Source organism: Pygocentrus nattereri, chromosome 7, assembly GCF_015220715.1.
Source record: "Pygocentrus nattereri isolate fPygNat1 chromosome 7, fPygNat1.pri, whole genome shotgun sequence".
NCBI lineage: Eukaryota > Metazoa > Chordata > Actinopteri > Characiformes > Serrasalmidae > Pygocentrus > Pygocentrus nattereri.
This window is the reverse complement of record NC_051217.1, coordinates 23,593,343-23,615,086: the sequence shown is the minus strand read 5'-3', so window position 1 is coordinate 23,615,086 and position 21,744 is coordinate 23,593,343. Positions and strand designations below refer to the sequence as shown.

General features: G+C 40.6%; 1 protein-coding gene across 3 annotated transcripts in view; it reads right to left on the bottom strand.

The window, feature by feature from the left end:
* Positions 1-21,744, bottom strand: part of LOC108431165 (F-BAR and double SH3 domains protein 2) — a 168,085-nt gene that overhangs the window by 34,617 nt on the left and 111,724 nt on the right. For 2 of the 3 annotated variants that reach the window (XM_037540167.1, XM_017704151.2), the window contains exons 9-11: positions 9,451-9,573; positions 7,970-8,065; positions 2,598-2,672 (exon numbers count right to left, since the gene is read on the bottom strand). In XM_037540167.1, the coding sequence (XP_037396064.1) occupies positions 2,598-2,672; positions 7,970-8,065; positions 9,451-9,573 (294 nt within the window). The remainder of the gene's footprint in view (positions 1-2,597; positions 2,673-7,969; positions 8,066-9,450; positions 9,574-21,744) is intronic. The other variant, XM_017704152.2, reaches the window with a different exon arrangement.

The following is a 21,744-nucleotide window of genomic DNA, read 5'->3' as shown; positions in this document are numbered from 1 at the left end:
AAGACACAGTAGAATTTTTTGCAGTGCTACTGATATTTCACAATGAACACAGCACTGTCCAGACTACAAATATAAAGGTGTGTGTGCAGGAGTGTGTGTATCACAAACTATATGATGAATGATCTATTTGCCTCCATGAGGATCTACATAAACTGTACCGATCAATTTAGCACTAACAGAGAACATCGCTCACAAGACGTGAACAAAAATACAGACTCAGTGATCATCAGAAGACATGCATACAGGAAGTGGGAAGTGTGTTCTGGAGAGGAGAACCCCTCCGTGCCATCCTAATTATCATACTGAGCATGGACAACTCTGGGTGTTTACATAGCCTGTAGTATAGTTACACACTGGCCATTTGATTAGACACCCCTCTCTTGTAGCACTAGTAAAGTGGCCAATGAGCGGAAGTGCATAAGAGGTGTTTCCAAACAAGTGGTCATTGAGTGGAAGCACAAGGTAGGTGTTTCTAATAAAGTGGCCAATTACGAGAGGCACAAAGTAGGTGTTTCTAATAAAGTGGCAATTGAGTGGAAGTGCAAGGTAGGTGTTTCTAATAAAGTGGCCAATTACAGGAAGCACAAGGTAGGTGTATCTAATAAAATGGCCAGTTACGGGAAGCACAAGGTAGGTGTTTCTAATAAATTGGTCAGTGAGTGGAAGCACAAGGTGGATGTTTCTAATAAAGCGGCCAGTTATGGGAAGCACAATGTGGGTGTTTCTAATAAGGTGGCCAGTGAGTGGAAGCACAAGGTGGATGTTTCTAGTAAAGCGGCCAGTTACGGGAAGCACAAGTTAGGTGTTTCTAATAAAGTGACCAGTGAGTGGAAGCACAAGGTAGGTGTTTCTAATAAAGTGGCCAGTGAGTGGAAGCACAAGGTAGGTGTTTCTAATAAAGTGGCCAGTGAGTGGAAGCACAAGGCAGGTGTTTCTAATAAAGTGGCCAGTGAGTGGAAGCACAAGGTGGATGTTTCTAGTAAAGCGGCCAGTTACGGGAAGCACAAGGTGGGTGTTTCTAATACAGTGGCCAATTACGAGGAGCACAAGGTAGGTGTTTCTAATAAAGTGGCCAGTAAGTGGAAGCACAAGGTAGGTGTTTCTAATAAAGTGGCCAGTGAGTGGAAGCACAAGGTAGGTGTTTCTAATAAAATGGCCAGTTACGGGAAGCACAAGTTAGGTGTTTCTAATAAAGTGACCAGAGAGTGGAAGCACAAGGCAGGTGTTTCAAAGTGGCTGGTAAATTTATACATTATATACTGCAATCTTAATAATAAATGCTTGGAAAAAGACATCTTGTGCCCAGTTTTAAATGAGTACAGAACTTTTAAAACCAATAGCTGGATAACTAGTAACTGCCCTGCAGTGTTCTGAATGGTGATGTGGTTTGGCTCGCTGAGTACTAAAACTATCAGCTGCAGCATGACGTGCTTTAACAAAAGGGCATGATTTGAATTCTCCCACGCAGGTACAGTCATATTCACAGGATAAACCTGTGGCAAACTGCTGTCTCCAACTGCTATCACACACATACACATGGGCGCTTTCAGAGACACATGCAATGGCAGTGAGCTGAGGGTGGACACGTGGACACTAGGGGTGTAGCTCTCTAACCTAACAATGATTACATTTTTTTTAGGATTCGATTTAGTACAATAACATCTGTAAATTCACACAAATTCTGTGAATTATAAACCAGACAATCCAGGTGAAATCTGAGAGGGAGAGGAACCGTAATGACTGTATCGAAATCAAATCTTCATACAGCTTTTTATTTGTTAAATACAAATGTATTGAAACCATTTATAAAAACCCATAAAATATCAACACCACAAATTTGTCTAACATGAGCCATTCTGGATTTGTTTCTAGTGGAATGCAGCTCACAGCAAATACTGAAGCAAAAAGCCATGAGAGGCTGTTCAATACTGCGATTTTATCACAAGAAGGTGTTCTTTAACTCCCTTCCCTGTGAAAAATGTTCGGTCGCCCACTACTGTAAACTGCGATCATTTCAGGAATTTTTCTAACTGTTTGTCCTTTAACAATGAACATATTTTAACACTATTTAATTAAAAAACTTTCGCTTCATAAGTACTTTTTGCATGTCTGATTTAGCATCAATCCAGCAGTGCCTTACCTTTGCACAGGCCACATTTATGTTTTATGTTTATGTTCTTCAGCACTGCTGTGTCTGATGCACTCAGACCAGCACAACACACACACCAACACACCAACACAGCCGCTGTCCTATAGACTGTTGTTGGGGGTAGGAGAGCCAGAGCACATGACATTGCAGTGCATCCTGGGGGCTGTAGTGCAGCACATTGTGAAACAGGCTAATATTAAAACAAAATAAAAATACTTCTGCAGGCCGGATGGGAGTGAGTGGCGGGCCTGATACGGCCCACGGGCCTTCTGTTTGACACATGGGCTGTAAGCGTTCACTTATTTACACTAAGAAATCAACCAAACCATGTAATTTGACCAAACTTGCAATGCGTCAGTGCACCCTTACACCCCTAGTGGACACTGTTCTTGCAGAAATGGACTGACCGCACTGTTGCACGATGGGGAAAACGAGGTTGTTGCTCTACCTGGGCCAAGGTCATTCTCATCACACTGACCGCCGATGGCTCAATGTCCACCAACTGCTGCACGGAGCTCAGAGTCTGAGCCAGGAAACCACATACAGAGAGGTGCGCAAACACAGGTTGGGAGAGGGGATAAGGAAAACAGAGAGTTAGAGGAGAGACAGGTTAGTGACAGGAAGGCAAAGAGAAAAAACGTTAAGAGAGAATCAGTTGTCATTAAGGCCATCCCCTCTACGTCCACCAGTCCACTAATCTTGGCCAACTGAGGCTGTTTTTCCACTGCACAAAGTCCTGGAAACCTTTGCAACCAGAAAACTGGAACTGTGCTTTCTCTACTGGCTGTTGATCCAGCACTCCAATGTAGAACTGCCAAAAACGTTCATGCCAACCGGCATTGCTTAGCGCTAACAAACTGTAAGAATCCAAAAGGAATAGTGTTACTGCAGAGGTGGATTTTCCTCATGTTTTGACTGGGTTTTGGCATTTATATACCAAACTGAAGGCCTCCCTCTAATAGCCAGTTTGCCACTGAGTTTTACAGTTTTGGGTATCTAGTTAAGGTCTTTACCAACAGGACCTATTCAAGTGAGTTGTCCTCTGTCTTTGCCAACACGTGCAGCTCAAACAACAAATTTACAGAATGGTTTATTTTCAAGGTGAGGATAAAGTCACCAAGCATGATTCCATCACCAACGTTTGTGTGCATAAAGTTAATTCATATAGTTTAAACTAACAATATCTAGTGAGCAAAGTAGCTAATTAACCAAATTAGAAACTCTGACATAAAATGAACAAAACTGCAATAAAATCATTGCCTAAGATGATTAAAGTAGCCAGGAAATGAATCAGGTCTTGTTTTTGAATGTGCAGTGGAAGAATGCCCCGTTGGACGGTTTATTTATTTATTTACCTATGTATCTTTTTATCTTTGTGAACAAATAGAACTATCCATACTTTCTCTGCAAATGCATTAGTTCCTAGCAACTGTAGCTAGGTTGGGAAAGCTTTACGGAATGCTGGTGAAAAAATCTATTTAATCCAACTCCAAACTGTCAAAAGATGAAAATGCATTATTATTTTTAATTATATGTGTGTGTGAGATACTTTTGTGAGAGATCAGATTTAATTTTTTTTTTTTATTGTTGCGTAAGTAAGATAATGTTAACGTAGTGGCAGATGTATTGCTTCTGATTCCTGTGTAGTTTTAATAACAGATACATTTCTATAGTTTCGGTTAGGTATCCCAGGGTTTCAGTCACGTGATTTTTCTGGCCGCCACATCTGGGACCGAATTTCTGGCTTTACTGCTCCGCGTGTATGTAACTAGAAGTGAAAGGCGGCTAAAATTACTCTCCTTACTCTGGAAGAGAAAATTGTGACCTCGACAGAGTCGATAAAATAGTCTACAATCCTTGTTCCCCCTGAACTCCTGGTTCCATTTAAACTGGCAGAAAACAACCAAATTAATGTTTTCCTAACATTTATATTGATCTCATGCTCAGCCCCTGTCCCTATTCTGAGAGTCTCTCACAGCCTTTAACAGCACAGAAGCCCAGCGGCTCTTCACGTTAGGGTGGGTAAAGGATCCCATGGTGGGTAAAGGATCCCATGGTGCTGCATAAAGAGGAAAAAACTCTGATCATTGTAGGGAAATGACATCAGCTCACTAACACAGATGTGATCAATGCAGGCCTTTAGAGAACTTTAGCTGATGTTAACAGCCGAGAGATGAACAGTCGCCCCCCTAATGGAGCTGCAGACCACCGGGATAGCTTTACTCTCTGTTTCTGATTTAAATGAGGTTTGAATGGAGAAACATAAACGTTAAATATCAGACTGAATGTCGCAGTCACCCTGAATCGGCCCTCAGAATGGTGGTGACTGTACAGTGTGACATCACACGAAACGTGAGAATAATAACTTAGTCAGTTATGATAATAACTTATCTCGATAATGTAGCATTTCAATCTGGAAACTCAACATTACCTAGTGACTCTAAACTCTAAAATACATGAATGAATTGGATTATACCAGCGCTGAAAAGCTTGTCCATCCTAGCAACAGTTACTATGAAAGAATTGTTGTGGGTGGAGCATTGACGGGTCGGTGGTGGTGATAGGAATCAGACGTCCACCTCTAAAAGCGCCCACACAGAGAGTTATTACATGAAATTGTAATGAATCCACTGCCTGATGGCTTTTCTTGTGATAGTCCTGAGAGGTTTTGGCCTAAAATTATTTTTTTAAATTGTGGCAAGGTGCATATATGGCACTTTATCAGATTTATCATTATTTTACCATCATCAACATTCCATAAAAACTCAGAATACTCGTGTAGGTTCACTGGTGGTTTTGGACAGTAAATAAAATGGCTATATTTGTGTTGTAGTCATGGCGACCCCTGGTTCCCATCACCACTACCACTGTAAAGAGATATGAACCATTTCACACCAAACTGCTCTGATTGACTCTGCACAATAATGACAATTATGCAGTCTTGCTTAAAAAGTGTAATAAACACATTAATAACATCCTTAATCAGGGACAGCCTTAGTTTTCAGACAGCAAAGTTAGCAAAGACAAAATCCAGCAACCATGAAAAGATTCTAGAAGGAGAACAAGAGAATGAAAACTGGAAAAGAAAGATGAAGATTAGAGGAGATCTTCAGACTTGGGTTAATAAGCTGACAGCATGTCACACGAGGCGGGAAAAACAAGAAAGAAGGAACAAAAAGAGCAAGAGAAGAGAGGAGTAGGAGAGAGAGAGAGAGAGAGGGAAGAGAAGGAAACAGCGGGAGAGAGAGAGAGAGAGAGGGAGAGAGGAGAGAGATGTAGGGTAAAGAGAGAGGGAGAGAAGAGAGAGAGTGCAAGAGAGAGGAGTGAGAGAGAGAGAAGAGAGCAAGAGAAGAGAGGAGTAGGAGAAAGGGAGAAAGAAGAGAGAGATGTAGGATAGAGACAGAGAGAGAAGAGAGAAAGAGAGAAGTAGGAGAGAGAGAGGAGAGAGAGAGAGAGAGGGAAGAGAAGGAGAGAAAGGGAGAGAGCAAGAGGGAGAGAGGAGAGAGATGTAGGATAAAGAGAGAGAGAGAGAGAAGGGAGAGAGACTGAGAGATAGAGAAGAGAAGGAGAGAGAGGGAGAGGAGAAAGAGCAAGAGAGAGAAAAGAGAGAGAAAGAGGAAGAGAGGGAAGAGGAGAGAGAAGAGAAGGAGAGAGAGGGAGAGAAGAGAGAGAGAGAAGACAAGGATAGAGAGGGATAGAGAGAAGGAGAGGGAGAGAAGAAAGAGAGAGAAAAGAGAAAGAGAAAGAGAGAGAGAGAGAGCGTTCTAGTTCGAGCGTTCAAAATAAAGACAAAAAAAGACTAAACAGCCGTTTTAAACTCAGGGAGATGTTTTAATCAGCGCTGCTGCTGCTAAATCACGAGTGAGCGAGTGTTCAGTCTCACGGGCGTCTGGACGCGTCTGCTGGAGAGGATAAATATAGAGAGAGCCGTTTTTCCTCTTCCTGAGGTGCAGCACGACGCTGAAACGTGTGAGTGCGAAGGTGATGAGTGATAAAGATGTAGCATCTAAATAAAATCTCAGTCTTCAAAAACGCAGAGATTCCTGATGAAGATGAAGGCAGAAACGATTCCCTTTCTGGCCACAACAGAAGCTTCTGTGTGTGTTTCACAGCGTGGAGACGAAGAGGCACTTTAATTCAAAACACAACAACCTTTCAGTTGAGGAAAACAGAAAAAAACGGCAAAAGCAGTACGAAGAACAGCGTTCAAGGGAAAATTCTCACGGAAGAAAAGCCCATAATTACTCAGCCTTAATGGCACTGACTCTTCCACATTACCGCTACTTCTGTGAGAGGCTGCTGATTATCCATCACTGGGCTAGCTCTTCTAATTAGTCGGTAGTTCTTTGATACTGCTGCTGGTTCTTCAACACTGCTGGTCTTTCTTTGGCCTGTTACCAATTCAACAAACTGTTGTAGGTTCTTCAACTTCTATTGCTAGTCATTCGATGCTGACCCTAGTTCTTTAATACTGGCCCTAGTTCTTCAAGACTGGTGTTGGGTTTTCAACACTGGTGCTAGTTCCTCAACACTAGTTCTTCAACACTGGAATTGGTTCTTCAACACCAGTTCTTCAACACTGGTCCTAGATCTTCAAAACTGGAGCTAGTTGCTCAACATTAGTTCTTCAACACTGGCACTAGTTGCTCAACAAGGGTCATAGTTCTTCAATACTGAAGCTAGTTGCTCAACACTGGTCCTAGTTCTTCAATACTGGAGCTAGTTGCTCAACACTGGTCCTAGTTCCTCAATACTGGAGCTAGTTGCTCAACACTGGTCCTAGTTCTTCAATACTGGAGCTAGTTGCTCAACACTGGTCCTAGTTCTTCAATACTGGAGCTAGTTGCTCAACACTGGTCCTAGTTCTTCAATACTGGAGCTAGTTGCTCAACACTGGTCCTAGTTCTTCAATACTGGCACTAGTTGCTCAACACTGGTCCTAGTTCTTTAATACTGGAGCTAGTTGCTCAACAATGGTCCTAGTACTTCAACACTGGAGCTAGTTGCTCAACACTGGTCCTAGTTCTTCAACAGTGGTGCAAGTTGCTCAACACTGGTCTTAGTTCTTCAACAGTGGGTCAAGTTGCTCAACACTGGTCTTAGTTCTTCAACAGTGGTGCAAGTTGCTCAACACTGGTCCTAGTTCTTCAGCACTGGCACTAGTTGCTCAACACTGGTCCTAGTTCTACAGCACTGGCACTAGTTGCTCAACACTGGTCCTAGTTCTTCAACAGTGGTGCTAGTCACTCAACACTGGTCCTAGTTCTTCAACACTGGCACTAGTTGCTCAACACTGGTCCTAGTTCTTCAACACTGGCGCTAGTTGCTCAACACTGGTCCTAGTTCTTCAACAGTGATGCCATTTGCTCAACACTTGTGCTATTTCTTAAATACTGGTGTTGTTTCTTCAACACTGGCACTAGTTCCTCAACACTGGTGCTGGTCCAACTTTGGTGCTATTTGTTCAATGCTGCCAGTAGTTGTTCAACACTAGCTCTTCAAAACTTGTTCTAGTACTTCGACATTGACGCTGTACTGCAACGTGAATTTAGTGAATGAATTCATTTTAGCCTGTGACTGTAATTGTGTAAAGAATCTAACTGCAACATCAAATTATAGAATGGAAAGAAGGAAGTCTCACCTTTAGTTATAAAACTCTAATTAAATGTATTTATTGCAGACTTCTTGTTCTTGTTGAATTTGTCAGCCACGTTTTGTTGTCATTTATTAAGAAACATTCCGTTACAGTTGTGCGACTTTCATAAGCAACATGTAAAATACTGCACATAAATGAAGTGCGTCTGTGCGTATGAGACTCACCGTGTCACTGTCACAAGGCTGAAACTGGAAGTCTTGTACTTTGTGGAAAACAGGATTCTCCTGTAGAAACAGCTGCTGGTTGAAGTCCTGCACCACCTTAATGAGGGAGACAGAATGGTCAAAATGAATCTGTTAATGTGCATTTTGAAAATGCACTGTGGCGGTGGAGAGATGGAGCCACCATAACCACTCCCCACAAAGGAGCATGGACACCTTTAAAAACGAGCTCTCTCTGGAGAGTAAGACAGAGGACGCTGGTCTCCAGGCACGCAACGCTAAGTAAGAGTTTCGGTTTTGTTTTTGTTTGTGTGTGTGTGTCTCTGAGCTCTTGTTGGGTTTCCCGGTCAGTGTGCCATTGCTAGGCCAGTTCTATGGTATCCCAAGTTGCTAAGGTGTTGTTTTGTCATTGCCGTGGTATATCAAGTGGTCCCTAAGGTGTTGCTAGGCTATTACTATGGTATCTCAGGTGACTGGTAAGGTTTTGATAGACGATTGCTATGGTATCACAGGTGATTGCTAAGATGTTTCTAGGTCATTGGTATGGTATCCCAAGAGGTTGCTAATGTGTTGCTAGGCCATTGTTCTGGTATCCGTAATGGTTGCTAAGGTGTTGTTGGGCCATTACTATGATATGATACTATGATATTGCTGTAGAATCTCAGGTGGTTAGTAAGGTGTTGCTAGGCCATTGCTGTCGTATCTCAGGTGGTTGCTAAGGTGTTGCTAGGTCATTGCCGTGGTATATCAAGTGGTCCCTAAGGTGTTGCTAGGCCATTGATATAGTATCTCAGGTGGTTGCTAAGGTGTTGCTAGGTCATTCCCGTGGTATATCAAGTGGTCCCTAAGGTGTTGCTAGGCCATTGATATGGTATCTCAGGTGGTTTGTAAGGTGTTGCTAGGCCATTGCTAACCATGGTATTTCAGGTGGTCCCTAAGATGTTGCTAGTGAGAGGTACTGAACAGGACAGGTAGCAGGTGAAATGAGCCGTGCAGTGTATGTGTAGACAACTCCCAAGGTGACTGCGGCTCTCTCTCAGGTGAGGGGAGGAGTCTTGCTCTCTCCCGTGTTTCCTGACTGAATACAGCAGGCGGCAGAGGGCCGGCGTAATTCTGTGTATTTATTCAATGTGTGTGTGTGTGTGTGTGTGCAGAATTCTGTATGTGTGCAGCAAAGAGAGTTTCTTCACAGGGGAGCAGCTAATGAGGAGCTGGCAGAGCACAGCTATTTCTGGGAATGCAGAGGAAGAGAGAGTGAGAGGGAGGGAGAGAGAGAGAGAGAGGTGTTAGACAGAGAAAGGAGAGAAACAGATGTAAGAAAAGGAGTAAGGGAGAAGAGAGGAGAGAAACAAACAGAGCAATAAAGAAGAGAGACATCAAGAGGAAAGAGAGAAGAAAGAGAGAGAGAGAGAGAGAGAGAGAGGGAGGGAGAGAATGTTGACTAAGAGTCAGATGAAGCTGAAAGAGGTGTGTATGAGACTCACTCGACTGGACTTCTCCAGGAGAAACTGGAACGTATTGTGGACAGCCTGGACCGCTTCCAACTCCGTCCGGCAGAACGACATCAAGTAATCCTTCACGTGATCATACACATTACCATCCAGAGCCTGAGGGGGAAGATAGAGAGAGAGAGCGAGAGAGAGAAAGAAACTATGTTACCGATATAAGCAGTATGAAGCTAAATTGCTTAAATCGATAGTTGGACCAAACATCTAATTGTGTTTGGTGTCTGAAGTTTGCTTCTTTAGCTTTGCACTGGAGCTACAAGGCTAATGTAATGTAACAAGTAATGGAGCTAGAGCTCTTTATGGGACTGTTTATTCCCGCGCCCTCCTGTTCCTGCTGGATTTCCACCCGCTCCCGCAGAAAATCAGAATAATTTGTCCCATTTCTGCCCACAACTGAAAAGTTTTGTCCCGCTCCCGCCTGCACTTCCATCAAGGTGAACTGACATCCAATATCTGACAACATGCATTCACAAAACTGGCGACCTGTCCAGGGTGTATCGTGCCTTTCGCCCGAAGACTGCTGGGATAGGCTCCAGCACCCCCCCGCGACCCTGACGGAGAAGCGGCTTGGAAAATGGATGGATGGATGGATGCATTCATAAATACATTATTTATCTGCTGAAATAACACAGTCATGGCCATCAGGCTCACTGTGAGTAACTTCACCAAACGTCATTTATTCCTAGTAAACACAAGGCAGGAATTAAACCACACAGTGGTTACTTTTGATGTTTTGTTGAGCAGCTATGGCTGTTGGACTGAAGGCTCCACCACCTCTGTAAGCTTCAAGAGTTGGCGTGCTGTTCACATGATCAGTTGCTTCATAAATCTTTATAACGGCTGTCAAACTCAACCAGTAAAAGAACTATATTAAAAATCTCATCAAATCTGTGGACCAAAGAAAAAATGTTTTTATTTGATTTTTAATAAATGTTGCGCTGTAACCCCAAATGACCATTATTCATTCAAAATATGCAAAAACGTCAGCAGTAAAATACAGATACTTGTAGTCGATTGTGAAATATTACATGGACGCTTGAAATATTCAAAATATATACATCCCCAGGAGCTCAGTCTTCTAAACCTGTCTATGTGCTTGAACCAGACACCTGGCCTCCTTTCTTTGCTGCAAGTTCATTAAGACTTTTGCTCATTTCTGAGCAGCTGAGCTGATGCTGGGTGTTTATATTGGTTTAACTGTAGCCTATGTGCAGCTAGTGTGTTTGGTGATATGACAGCTGTGATATTGTGTAGAATTGTATAGAACTGAGGTGTAACCGCTGTCCCATAGACTGTTGTTGGGATAGAAGAGTCAGAGCACATTATGCTGCAGTGCATGCTGGGTACTGCAGTGCAGCAATTTGTGAAACAGGCTAATATTAACAGATAGTTAAAATACTTTTGCAGGCCGAATAGGGTTGAGCAGTGGGCCTGATCCAGCTTGCGGGCCTCGTGTTTGACATATGAGCTCTAGAATGACTAATCATTTTAACTGTCATTTTATATTGTTTATATATCATTTAGTGATCACTTTACTTTGTTCAGACTATTCATTAATCTGCAGGATTTCTCTACATGTGTGTTTCAGCCTGCTCCCGCCTGCAGCAGGCTGGTTTCCTGCCCACTCCCGCGTTTAACACTGAAAATAAGTCCCACGCTGCAAGATATTATAGTGGGAAACCACAGGACTGCAGACCTCTAAATGGAAGCTGATGTACCTGCATGACATCACCGAACTGTGTGGATTTGTTCAGTGTCTCTAATAGGCTTGCTTATATGGTTTCTGACACTGTATAACTCAGCTATCTATAAACATGGACAAATGTGTTTTCTTGTACAATGTAGTTTGCAAGACTAAATAATAATATATACATTTTCTCAGAGGGCATTGGCCTTAAAGGGTTAACAACTCAATGCTTTGAGACAAGTATGTGATGATTCAGGCATGCGGCTGGCACAATGCTAACTCACTACTAACTAAGCCTCAGTTACATTAGCCTTGTAGCTCCCGTGCCAAACTAAAGAAGCAAACATGTCTTGGCTGACTAACTACATTTGGGATAAAGAGAGGAAACTGTAAACTGGAATTTTATGCCAAACTTTCACTTTAAAGAGTGGAAAGAGGGTGAGAGTGATTGCCCACCGACCCCCCCACTACATCGGGTAGTGGTGCTGGAGCTGTTCCTCTAGGTTGTGTAATCTTTGGATCAGAGCAGAGTGTTCAAACAGCAGCAGCTGCTGGGAAAGGTTAGCCAGTTCAGATTCCACGCTCTTGACGCGCAAAAACAAGACTCCAAACCTCCTTCTCTCCCTTCATACTCTCTCACTTTCTACCACTCGCTCTATCCCACCTTGGACTCTGGAGGATGGATGGAGCTAAAGCTATGTGAGATTTTTTCGTTAAATTTGTAAGAAGTATAATCACGTGATACGATATGGTGAGTATCTCAGGTTTAACAGCGCCAATCATTTAAAAGACAGAGATGTCGGGTCGTCTATGTCTTAACGTCACACACACAGACTCAAAAAGAAGGCCCAGCTTGATGTTTAAGTCTCAAATATCAGTATTATACTGGTGAGGATATGATGACAATAGTAGATCACTCACATCCTCAGATCCTCACATAAGTTCTATTTGAATTTTCTTTCCAGCATCAGATTCATCTGCTCTGGGAAACAGTCTGAACCACAACCCACGTTACAAAATTATCTTCTGTACTGCTTGTGCTATTACGCTTAGTTTCTGGAGTAGCTTTTTTAGTTTTTTAGTTCTTAGAGTAGCTTTTAGTAATATTTTGATGTATTTCTAGATTCCTATATACTTTAAAGCTGCACTACATATGTTTCGGGGATTTGGAGACCTCTCTGGCAGAAACGTGTAACTGCAGGCAAAGATTCTCTAACGTGTTATGCCTCAGACCCCTTCCCTGTATACATGGATTGTATGGTGTGGAGGTGAATGGCACATTTTGAACCTTTAACAATGTTCACATACTACATTAAAGTCTTATTCCAAAACCATGAGAGGAATCATGAGAGAGAGATTCTGTGAGGTATACAGGGGCTTTAAAGCCATTTAGAGCTTTAGAAACTAGTAGTAGAACAAATCTAGCCCAAAAGAAACAGGCAGCCAGTGCAGTTTCTAAATGGGGTGATCTGAGCTCTCTGTTCTGTGTTTGTTTGGATCCGTGCTGCTGCGTTTTGTACGAGTTGTAGAGGATGTATTGTTTTCTTAGGAAGCTCAGTAAACAGAACATGAGCAATGCCTGTAACAAATGTATTACCAGGTTTCTCGGTGTTGCTCTGGGAGAGAAAAGGTAGAACTTCAGTGATATTTCTCAAATGATAAAAAGCTACTTTAGTGACTGTGGGATAAAAAAGTTCAAAGTCTAAGATCACACCTAGGATTCATACTTCAGGTTTGGCATACAAAGTGAAATCAGTAATACTGAATCAGTATTACAGTTTTTCTTGATTGAGTTGTAGAGAATTTTTGCAATATTCACTACTAAATACAACAAGATTCCGGTAAAGCTGTAATCCTGATTTCCATAACGAATGGAAATGCACAGCTAAACATATATATATGATAGTTGATATTGTGCATCCTAATGCCATTACTTTGTGGTAACACATACAAACAGAAAAGCAAAGGCCCTAAGATTGAACCCTGTGGGACACCACCAGAAATGTTAGTTTTTTGATGCATGACTTCCCAGTGAAACAAAGGACTCTCAAATCATGAAATATTCTAAATAATCAATAAACCATTCTAAAATGACCTAGATCTCAAGAAGCCAAAATATTTATTTTATATATACAAGTAACTGTATGAGTCTTTACTGTACATAAAACAACAAAATGTGATAATATGGCAAGTGATTCCAAACCTTTGAATAGTAGAGCAGGTTGTGCAATGATTTGCCCCATCTGTTCTTAAAGCAACAGAAGAATGTGGACTTCCAGGTTTTGTGTAACTTCAAGCACACACACTGAATGGTTCATGAAGACTCAAAACATCTAAACAGCTTACACATGTCCTTCAGGCTCTGCCTCAGTCAGCCACAAACTCAGATTCGCCTCACAGATGAATCACATCCACTCTAAAGCTGAATTCTGAGTTTTCCACACATTTCTGAGGTTTCTCAGCTTTACTCCACTGCTGGTAATAATCATGTGTTGGTCAGTTCCTTGTATCTGGACTCTGTTTGATGGAGATGAGAATAGAGCTGTCATGGTTTGCATTATAATAATGCATATATATCTCTCTCTTAAAGTGAGAAACAAAGCCTGATGGACTTTACATAAGTTTCTTGGCCACTTAGTCTTTTTATGTTTTTAAATACAGTCGTTTGCATAAGTCTGGCCGCCCCTGGTGGAATTCCATGCTTTGTTGATGTTCTAATTAAGCAATAGAACACGAGAAGGAGTGTGTTATCGCGAAATAAGATCACGGCTGTGATTTGGTCGCAGGCACAAGTCGAAGGCTTATAGTTCAATAAACAAGCAGCTTGTTGCTACAGTCATGTGAAAAAATTAGGGCACCCTATGAAATCCTGTATATTTTTTTTTACATGTTTGGACATGTGGATATTTAATATCAACTTTAACAAAACTGTGGGATCCAAGTAATATGACTAAACAAAATTTAAGAAAGACCTTTTTACAATTTTCTGTAAAATGTAATTTAAAAAGAATGCAATTTCTGGTGAGGCATAAATTAGGACACCCCTACATATTGTCCCACTTAAAATAGTTAAGATCACACACAGGTGTATCACATCAGGTGCACATGATCAGAACATCGTTACCCAGCATTTTGAATGAGGCTTGCTCTATTTAAACCTCAGAAAATTAGTTTGGTGTGTCCCTGACTGTTGAAGTGAGAGTAAGCACTATGGTGAGATCCAAAGAGCTGTCTGAGGCCCTTAGAAAGGGTTTGTGGCTGCTTATGATTCTGGTAAGGGATTTAAAAAGATCTCAGAAGAATTTGACATCAGCCATTCCACCATCCGGAAAACTGTTCACAAGTGGAGGATGTTCAAAACAACTTCAGAGTCGGACCAAATCGGCTGTCGGTCAAATGTGATCTTAACAGTGTCTGTTTTCTGTTTGTGGCAAAGTAAGAAGTGAAAACATTCAAATGTCTTGAGCGTCTCCTACAACTGTCAAAGCTGTTGCTTAGCAACGGCGTCTCAGCGAAGTGATGCAGTGTTGATACAGCTTCTCATCCAATCAGCTTGCGTGGCTGGAACTAACTGTCGTTAAATAGGTTTCATCTACAGAGAAAACACTTCTGCACACTTTAACGTATTATTACTGCTGATTTGCTCAATGTAATATTTTGAGGAAAAAATAAAATAGAAAATGTGGCCTGTGTATAAGATTACAAATATAATTTCCAGAAAATATCATGTTTAAGTTTTTCCCTTTAAAAAAGCTGCAATTAAAAACAAACCCCAAATTACGTAATCAGACTCTGTATTCGATTAGATCTTTTTAAAGGCTTCCTTTGAAGGAAGTATAATAAAAACTGGAATGCACTGTTTGCTGCTGTTAGTTAAGTCAAATTGTTTGGCCAATTTTATGATAATTAATCATAAAAATAATCAGTGGATTATTTAAAGCAACACTATGTAAGGACTATGTGATTTTCTAACTGCAAGTAAATGAACACATTTTAAAGCATCATCACTGTTTATTTACTGAATTTAACATTACAGACATAAAACATAAAATGTGGCCTGTGCAAAAAGTATGCCACCTTTTATATTTCAGTGCTCCAGTGTTTCTTTTTTCCCCCAATATGTTAAAAAATGCCACATTTCAGTGTGTTCCCTGCAGAGGATGTGTTCACTATATTTGCTTTGAGAATCAATGAGGGAATTTCACCAGGCGTGCTCCTTCTAACCCAGCTCTAACCCTAACATCAGCTACCAAAAGAGCAGCACTGTTTTTTTTTCTTCTTTTTTTTCAGTTTTTCTAATAAAAGCTGTCTTTTTTGGGGGAGGGTGTGGCATTTTTCCTTCATGGAGAGCAGATTAATGTCCCCACAACAACTAAGTGTATACATTTTCATCAAACTGAAGGGATTCAGTCCCCAGAAAGCAATAATTACAAACACAATCAGACAATTATGTGGTGACAAATATGGGAAATCCCGGTGATCAGGCGATACTTTTAGCCTGTGAGCTGTTCTCCTTCACTGACTCTCCCTTTCTGACCACAGCTGACCATTTAAGGAAGAGTCCCGAACTGGACAATGAACCACAGAAGCTACAACAGTTCACCTGTCACCAGCTCTAAAACACCACACACAGACAATCAGAAGAGCAGCTCAGAGCACCAAACAGGTCAAGCTGAAGAAACTAGAGGTGCAATCAATAAGTGTGGGAAACATGCATCAATCTTACTGTGGTAATTCATCCATATTGATTTTGCCATATTAAAATTGTATATAATCTATTAGACTAATATACAAGAAACTATTAGCTCTGTTTTTCACTGAAATAAAGCTCTCAGGGTATTTTAAAGTGCACATTTCATGGCACACTGTTTTTTCTTTGGAGTAAAAGAGTTTGATGCAATATGTAAACATTGTTTCATAACACACTGTTCAGTTTATACAGTCTTTATATGGAAACTGAGCTTCAAAAATAGAATTAGGATTACTGTATTTGTCAAGTCACAAAACTCATTTACATATATCCGCCCACTGTGCCTACAGCAGTTATAAGGAGTGATGCAGCTCAGACTGTGTTTTGAAAGAGGCACAATACAAGGCAGCCAATCAGAACAGAGCTTAATTACATATTAACAAAAACAGCCTGTTTAGGGACAAAGAGAGGTTGGAAAAAATATATGTAAAATATATATAAAAATAAATGTACCTAAAACATCTTGCGTACTGTATATGTTGTATATGTATATGTTGTATATTCTACTATTGTGCCGCAACTATGCCACACGAGACACATGAGATCTGATAATGATAATAAATAGAGGAATAATAAAAAGAATTATATATAATAGTAATACTAATCATCACCACAGTGAAAACAGTAATAATGGAACAATCTATAATACCAGCTCAGCTGATCCCATTAAATCATGGTGCAGTTTGAGAGTCCATGATGCAGTGAATCACTTCCTCAGAAGTGTAACAGAACTGAATAGATGTGAGTCATAAATGTGCACCTTGTCTGTTTATGAACAGTCATTATAAGGAAGTAAACACAAAAAAACACTTTCGATAGCTTAAGAGATGAGTGTACTGGAGTACCATGCTGACCAGTTCAGCTCTCAGGCAGCAGGTGGCGTTCTAGAAGCGCCCACTGCACTTCCTCTACAGTCTCCTTCACGCAAAGAGGAGAGAAAAGCGATGCATATGAACGAGGAACGGCCAACGGTGAAGAAAACTGAGAGGAGAACAAAGGGAAACAAAGCAGTGAGTGGGAAAAAAAAAAAAAAAAAACACAGACAGGCCCGAAAGCTATTTCTACACATGCCTTTCCCTCCACAGTCACTAACGCTGCATTTTTTGGGGACCACAAATAGCAACTCACACAATAGGAAGACACTGGGCAGAAAAAAGGATGCTCCTTGGTGACAGAGCAGCCATATCGACTGTATCCACGGTAGCGTTCTGGCCAATAGGAACTGCTGAAGGTGGGCAGAAAGCCTGGCTGCTATTTGCCAGCTGGTGGGCCTGAAGCGCTGACCGTCCGGCTATCAATAATTCACTCCGTTCCCGAGCTCTGGCTCTGAGCGTTAGGCTCGCCAGCACGGCCCGAGGTCAAACGCTCGTTAGAAAGCAGAAAGCAGGACGGAGCGGAGCCGGTGTAGCTGCGCTTCAGCCATGGAGAGAGAAGCGAACTGACAGCACTGCTGCCCACCTCGCTAATGCCTTTTAAACACCCTTCTGCTCCAATCAGAGGGGGGGCACTTAGACGAGAGAGAGAGCGAGCGAGCATGCATGTACCCTGCCTGTCAAAAGTTTGGGTAAAATGGTTTTTAACACAGATGTTTGCAATAATAGAACATATTCAAGGTTTATTTGGATGAACACATCGCACTAGAGCTGACATGAATTATTATAGTAATCTACCAATTATTTTGGCAGCTGATTGAAAAATTAGTACTTGTAAGAAATCATGACAGTGGACTTAACTGGACAAATACCAACCATACAGAGCCTTTCAAAGTTTCCGAAAAAAACTCAGAGGCCCCTAGAAGGCCCAATGTCTTTGAGTAACAGATATTCATAATAAGTTTGATGTAATTTATGAACACTGTTCAAATTTCAAAGCCTACTGCATACTTCTTAACGTACGCAGTCCATACAGTCCATATATGAAAGCTAAGCAGCAAAAATGGATGGACTTTTTAATGTTTTTGTGATGTCAGGAAAAAGCAGCATATATATAATATATATATTGCTGTAGTTGGAACAAAACATCTCCAAAATGGTCACTTTACAAGAGAAGGAAAAAACCTACTTCATTTTTAATGTAAGTCAATGGAACTGGACGTTTTTCCAAGTCATTTTGGTCAAAAACTGGAAAAAGACAAAAATGGAGAGACGAGGTTTTGTTCTGACAACAGTGATATAAGTTATAAGGAGCGTTTGAATGATGCACAATAAAGTACGACAATCAGAACAGATGTCATTTACATATATCAGTCTTCAAGGCACGGTACCATAAACACCCTGTTTAGTTTTGAGTGGATTATTATCAGTGAATGGATTATTGTTTTTTGTACTTAAACCCAAACTAATGTCATGACATGGCTGAGAAGTGAAGCTTTGTGAATGTTTACATACTTCACCAAAATCTTTCTTCAAAAATAGTCATGAAAACGTTCATTTTCCACAATATGGACCCTTTAAAATGTGCACTATCATTGTGTAAACTGCAAACTAACCAATTCACTGAGAATGTAACTGCTAAGCAAACTGTGTAAATACGTAAATACTGTAAATGTTTTGTGTAAATGTGTAACGATGTAAATATTTCTGATGGCCTTTGCAACAGCATATAGTTCAACATAATTCCCCATATTTAATGAGGGAAAAATGTTGCATTACTTTGCCTGAGAATGTATAACTCTTGGCTCAATATAGCCATGAGACTGATATTAAACCACTCAAAGATGTTCATAATCTTAAGTGGATTCTCACAGCCTGATTTACCGTGGCAGCAAGTTGCCGTTTATTATTTCACCTCGGCTTACTCTCAATTTAGCACACTCATCGCTCATCAGTAATCGTTTGCTGTTTCTTTAAGTTATCACTCAGCTCTGATTGGCTCTTCTGTTCCTACTTCAGAAGAAGGATTACATCAGTATTTCCCAACACTGCTCTTGTAGCTTCACTGTACTGCACTTAAGTGTGTTCCTGCTCTAACACTCCCAGTTAAAGTTCATGAGGGGCTCGCTAATGAAGCTTCATGTTGCCTAACAACATCCCTTAACAGTGTAAAAACCTCTGTAACCCACAGCCTCTCATGGCTTATTGTGCTTACAAAACTGTAATGATAACATATACCAATAAATAATTCAGCTTATTATTAGTAATTAATGCAATTCGCTGAGGAATGTAGTTTGGCCTTTTGAAACTTGGTGCATGACTACAGAAACAGTTGATGTGCGTGGTCACATGTGATTATATTAAAGTAATAAGCCATGAGAGGCTGTGCTTTACGCTGATTTTACAACGGGTAAGGGTGTCATTAGGCACGACGTGAAGCAAACATGGCCATTTAAGCGTGTAAGGGATTGAAGTGACATTTTCTTATTGAATGTTTAATAAGCAGCTAACTAACAGCATAACCGAGCTATAATCAGCTGCTGAACTGTCTCACTGGCTAATATCTCAAGTCGCACACATACTTACATTTACATTTATGGCATTTGGTTGATGCTCTTATCCAAAGCGACTTACAATTTCATCATTTTTACATAGGTAGGTGAAGATGTGTTTGGAGTCTTGCCCAAGGACTCTTATTGGTATAGCATAGGGTGTTTACCCAGGCAGAGGATTGAACCCCAGTCTACAGCGTAGAAGGCAGAGGTGTTACCCACTACACAACTTCACCTACTACCCTAAAGAGTGCATGTCTAATGGTACCACACTATTTTTATATCCTACTTAGTGTGTATCCAGTTTGGGACACAGCACATGTAATGCAGCGGGAAATCTCAGCCGTTTAGATTTCAGCTTTCATTTGTTGTCACTGCAGCAACAAAACAAATACAATTAAGGTGATACACGGAAATGCACTTGTTAAAAATATACTGGTTACAAATTAGTTTTAAATCAAGTAAACTGAGTTTTAGTGCTTTCACTGGATCGGCCGTCTCATAACAAACCGCCACTGTGCTGCTAAACTTGAAGCTGCCTACCAAAAATACTATGAACAACAAATGTTTTACAGCAGCTTCTGAGCAGGGGAAGAGCTAAAATGTGCAGCTTTAGTAACAGAACAACTAGAGCAAGATTGGAAAACACTGGATTGCAACATCTACATTCAGACATTACATCTACAGTGTGGTGATGAATTTGGAAATTACTTCTAGTCAGATTTTCACTTCGATCTGTGCTTAAAAGAACAGATACCACAGTTTTACGTGTACATGATGTCTAGTGGTTTGGCTCACGAAGCACTTAAATTCCCCCAATCTATTTGTTTATCTATGCGTCTGTCTGTCTGTCTGTCTGTCTGTCTGTCTATCTATCTATCTATTTATCTATCTATCTATCTATCTATCTATCTATCTATCTATCTATCTATCTATCTATCTATCTATTCAACTTTCTACTGTATGTATTTGTGGTTATTACACAATTATAGGAGGTGTGATTTGTATGGTGGTGGTAGAGGATTAGGATCAAACTAATATCTTGATTGATTTAAATAATGCCAGGTACATTTATCATATCGCAGATAAAGTCTTATTATTTAGTGATATGTTTTATTTGTTTAACAGACACATAATACCATCATCATAATAATAATACCATAATAAACATTGTTAAACTGCCAAAATGTACCATCCAATCTGCAGTCCATACGGTCCATATATGGAAACTAAACAAAAACAGAGACAAAAAATGCAGGGCAGCCAATCAAAACAGAGCTCATTAACACACGTCAGTCTTAAAGGCATAACAACAAAAACGGCTTGTTCAATTCTAACGCTGGAAAACAAATTACGTCTGTTTTTCGTACATAAACGCACACAAACATTATAAGTGGACCTCTGGGCAAGAAATAATACAACATTTAATGTGTTAGTGACTACAAAACAAGACAAAATATCCTGACGAAAATCTGGTGAAACATAATAGTTAAATAAAAATAAAGACTACAGAAGTACTAAGCATGATGTGAAGCTTCATGATATTTACAGCCTTTAAAGACTTGAGTAAATTTATGCTGTTCATTTAAGGCCAAGAAATTTGCCAACTAGGAACTGCCAGTCATATTTGACAAATGAAGAGTCAGTAAAGTACTTTTTAACTAAAACTACTGTGTTAAATTATAGCAGTTCTCAGAAGTTATTGCTCCTTAAAATCAGTTTTGGTCACAAAATGATCAGACGGCCCTTCATGTGGACATTTTAGCCGTTACAGACTCACAAAACAGTATATTTCGGTGTTCAGTGTGAAGATATGCAGTAAATACTTCTAAATAAAGTGCATGTTCATGAATTTGTATCTCTAAATAAGGAAAGAAATGCTGAGGGCTGCTGTCAGTTCAGCTCGATCCACCACAGCTCTGTGTATGCTGGCAAACACACGGCTGACCTGCGCAACCCCACAAAAACACACTGTCATATTTAAGGAACTGAAAAATGTGGTCAAAATGAGGCAAGCAGAGCAAGTGGTTAGATAGTGGTCAGCGTACAGCCAACAACACTAAATGTGGAAGTCTCTGTTCTGTTACGGCCTCCTGCACTTTATATCTATACGGCTTTGCAGGTGTGCACATCATGGCCGGATTCATATACATTATTTTCCAATGATACGCGTTTTAAGGAAGCAAATATGAGGTTTGGATGCATTTCTGGTTACAGGATGATGGTGCTTTACCAGCACTGCCTGTATTAGTGTATTAGCATTGAACTCGTCTGTAAGAAACAGCTTCATATACATTAGACGATATATCGGTTGGGCTGTAATGTGTGTGTAGTGTGTCTACGCGTCTGTACAGTCAGTGACTGTGTTTTCTAAATGTTGTTTTCTGAAGCTCTGCATGTGAGCTGGAT